This window comes from Triticum aestivum, chromosome 2B (assembly GCF_018294505.1).
Source record: "Triticum aestivum cultivar Chinese Spring chromosome 2B, IWGSC CS RefSeq v2.1, whole genome shotgun sequence".
Lineage (NCBI taxonomy): Eukaryota > Viridiplantae > Streptophyta > Magnoliopsida > Poales > Poaceae > Triticum > Triticum aestivum.
Genome location: NC_057798.1, coordinates 789,515,550 through 789,519,312, shown reverse-complemented (window position 1 = coordinate 789,519,312; position 3,763 = coordinate 789,515,550). Strand labels below are relative to the sequence as shown.

Here is a 3,763-nt window from a genome sequence, read left to right as displayed (position 1 = left end):
TATTTGAAAATAATACATGAACACTTTTTTATGATCCATGAATTTCGAAAATAACACGAATAGGTGTAATGATACAGCATTTTTTTATTAATTATGAATATTTCTAAAAGATGCACATTTTTTGAATTATGAATATTTAAAATTATTTCTGTTATTTTTATACAAACATTTTTATAATTCATAAGTATTATTTTAGAATAATACATGAACAACATTTGAAAGTTATCTTATTATCGGCATTATAATTTACATACTGTCTACAAATTTTTGAAAAAATAAACAAGTGCAAAATAGGTCGCATGGACCGCAGACCATTTCTGCTCCATGAGCGCTTCCGTTTTTGTACATTAAGTGTAGTTATCCATAATGGTTATGAACATACATGTGGTGCAGTGGCTGGGACGTGTATTGTTCTAGCATTAGGTCGAGGGTTTGAGACCTGGTCGTCATACTCTTTTTGGATAAATTATCGCTCCTCCTGAGAGGTAGGTCCCATCGGTGGTTGACTTTTTTTGCACAAAAAGAAAAAGAAGCAAGGGTTTTGTGCAATAACGCGTCCATGTGTCATTGACAGTGGCCCGTGCCATGCTGGTGTAGATGGATACACCCGCGTACGGGGAGGGTGACTGTATTTGAACGGTCTCGCAAGTTTAGTGATCACAAACACGTATTTTTCAACTTTGTGCATCAAAATGACCGCTGCGTGCATGTTCTATGACCCGTGGTGTATTTACCTCAAAAAAAAATCATAAGACCAGCTGCCGTTATTTTCCCTCTGAGGTTACCTGCTGCCAAATAGTAGTATATACTATGTACTAGTAGATTATTTTAGCGACTATATATACTAGTTCTGATTTTTTTAGAATACATACAACTCCGTAGTTCTTATTTTATTTGAGATAAGTATACTTTTTATATTTGTCTTGCAAAAAATACTTTTATATTTAGAATGTTTACCATTTTTTCATCTTATTTAGAATGTTTAACTTTTTTAGATAAATTAAGAATATTTACTTTTTATAAACATTAATTAGAATGTTACTAGTTCATATGATCTGTCAAATATATCACATCCTTTTTTAGGGGTAAATAGTAAAAAAACTGAGGCATTTTTCGGCCAGTCTCCTGATTATTTATGATATGATGGGCCGGCCCTTAAGCAAGGAGAAGGAAGCAAGCAGGCCCATAAATGAGAAGCGAGGCCTCCACAAGTCAACATAAACAAAACCAGCCAATCCGCTATCCTCCACCTCCTCTAGGGTTTTAAGGCCAACTCCAACGCGCAAACCCATCCTGTCCGCTCGCGACAGTTTAGGGGTAAACAGACAAATCAGGCCTCCCAACGCGCGGCCGCAAACGGACGCTTTCAACCCATTTCCGACTCAAGTTTGGGTCGAGTTTGCGGCCGAACGGACACGCGCGGACAGCGCGTGGCGCCTGCCCATGTCCTTCCCTGGCCCGCCCGTTGGGGAGACAGACCCCTCTTTCTCTATCCCCACCGAACCCCCTCCAGCCGCACCCCTCTATTCTCGTCGCTCGCCGCCGCCCCCGGCATTGACTCTGTGTAGCTTGGTCGTGTGCTCGCCCCAACACTAGTCACAGCCCCGTTCCCTCGATGCCCCGAGCTGACCAACCACGGCCACCTGATTTGCACTCCTGATGGTCGGATTTGGAGCGGATCCGGCCGGACTTGAGCTCGCCCGGCTGCGGAAGGTCACACCGTGGCATGGACTGGCCGGGCACCGGGCCGGTAGGCCCTGGCAAGGCCGCGTATAGGTACTGATTCCTCCTCTAGCCGCTCGGATCTACACCGTCGGCGGTTCGCCGGCAGATACACGAACGGCCATCGGCCGGGCTCGTTGCTGGCCAAAAAGCTTGTTGGCGCACCGTTGCCACTCATTAAGTGCGACGACTCCCCAAAGAAGGTCTTGCGTCGCATGTCTACAATGCCGGAACATCTCGATGGGTGTTCATCAAGTGCTCAACCGATGGGGTATGTGCTACTTAGTTTCGGTTGTGCTCTTGGATTTGACTAGTTGTGCTAACTTAAATTTTTATTTTGTAGAATGGATGCAAGTTTTGGTATTGGAAAGAAGAGGACATCGATATATTGACAGAGCATAATTTAGTAGATGTTCGTGCACTTGTAGCTAGAATAGAGGCTAGAGATGAGACTAGTGCACTTGTTGCTAGAATAGCGGCTAGACATGAGACTAGATGAGAGGAAGCAACGTCTACTTCTTTAGACTGGAAGAAGAAAGAAGCACGCAAGATCGAGCCTCCGCAGATCAACAATGAATGCATCGAGAAGGCACTAATCCAACTTACGGGAGCAGTTATAGAAGTTGGATATCTTCTAAAATGTCTTCTTGTGGTTCTTGTTTTCTTTGGTCTTGCTATTCTAGTTAAGATTTGGTGATGTGCTTCCATGTATCAAAAATCAATGATGAAAAATTAAAAGATGTGTTTGCGAAAAAATGTATGCGGACGGGATGCGGCCGAAATGCGGCCATCCACAAATCCGGGCGGACACGGCCCATTGCCACCTCCAAACGGACGAAATCCGAACAAAGCGAACGTCCATTTGGGGTCGCACGTTGGAATTGGCCTTACCACGCAGCCCGGCCGTCTCCCTCCCCCCCGGTCCTCTGTGTGTGTGCGCACGCGAGCATTTTAGCGGTTCTATACCGCTTCCAGATTGTTTTACCAAATCTTGCAGAACTGTGTCGAGTGGCATTTTTCTATGCTAGTTCAGTTATTTGGATGCATGATCCTGACAGCATTGGTTCGCTTTTGTTCTAGGCAGCAACTAGGGCTGCCGATCTTCTTTGTGAGATGCCCTGAATAAGCTAAGCAATGCCAAATTTCCTACCGGAGTCAAGCACTAAATCTAGGAATACAAAATGCAGCAAAATTGGATTGCTCATTTGCTTGTTAGCTTATTAACCTAACTATGTATGGACGTCCAAGATGCAAAGCCCCTCAAAAATGTTGAACCCGACTCTGCTTGTGGATCTAGTTATTGTCTTAACCCTCCACAATCGAAAAGATTGTTCACAGTTGCATATGGTAGCTGTATTTTGTGAGTCCTTCATACCCCTCGTGCTCTGAGTTTCAATCTTTGCTGAATGCGCTTCAACAAATATGGTCTTGTAGGGTAGAGTATCAACTCCCAAACCTTATTGTGGAAGCTATTACAAAAGAAAGTCTGTATGGTGCATTTGATAACGGGATCACTGTTGAACAGGTAATCATCTTAATCACACATTTCTACATGATTCATTGTTACATAGATACATGCAGTTATGCTTTATTCTTTTTCTTCGTCAGATAATTTCATTCCTTCAGCAAAATGCCGACCCTCGTGTCATCGACAAAATACCACTAGTCCCAGAGAATGTTACAGATCAGGTAAGCACAGCAACCCATCCCTCATATCCCAGACATCATCTGTTGAACGGATATAAAACTGAAGACTACCAATTCTCCGGTGCAGATTAGGCTGTGGGAGAATGACCGTAACAAGGTCGAGATGGTCCTGTCACATGTATACGAGGATTTTCCGAGCAAGGTATAAACCCTTCACCCATCAAACCCTGCCAGCTCCTTGCGGATGGATGGTGCTTGGACACATTTGAAAACCTGTACTCTAGTAGTCTGATTACCACTATACTTACATCTGGGTGCTGCTTTGTAAGCTACCAACTTATATGTTTCGAATTGGGGAGGAATTCGCCATGGGAGGCGGACACACACACACACA

The 3,763-nt window shown here is 43.9% G+C and overlaps 1 protein-coding gene across 1 annotated transcript in view; it reads left to right on the top strand.

Moving 5' to 3' along the window:
- Nucleotides 1-3,378, top strand: part of LOC123047439 (general transcription and DNA repair factor IIH subunit TFB2) — a 17,306-nt gene extending 13,928 nt beyond the window's left edge. The window contains exon 13 of the mRNA XM_044470994.1: nt 3,157-3,378. Within this exon, the coding sequence (XP_044326929.1) occupies nt 3,157-3,334 (178 nt within the window). The 3' untranslated portion in view covers nt 3,335-3,378. The remainder of the gene's footprint in view (nt 1-3,156) is intronic.
- The last annotated feature ends 385 nt before the right edge of the window (nt 3,379-3,763 follow it).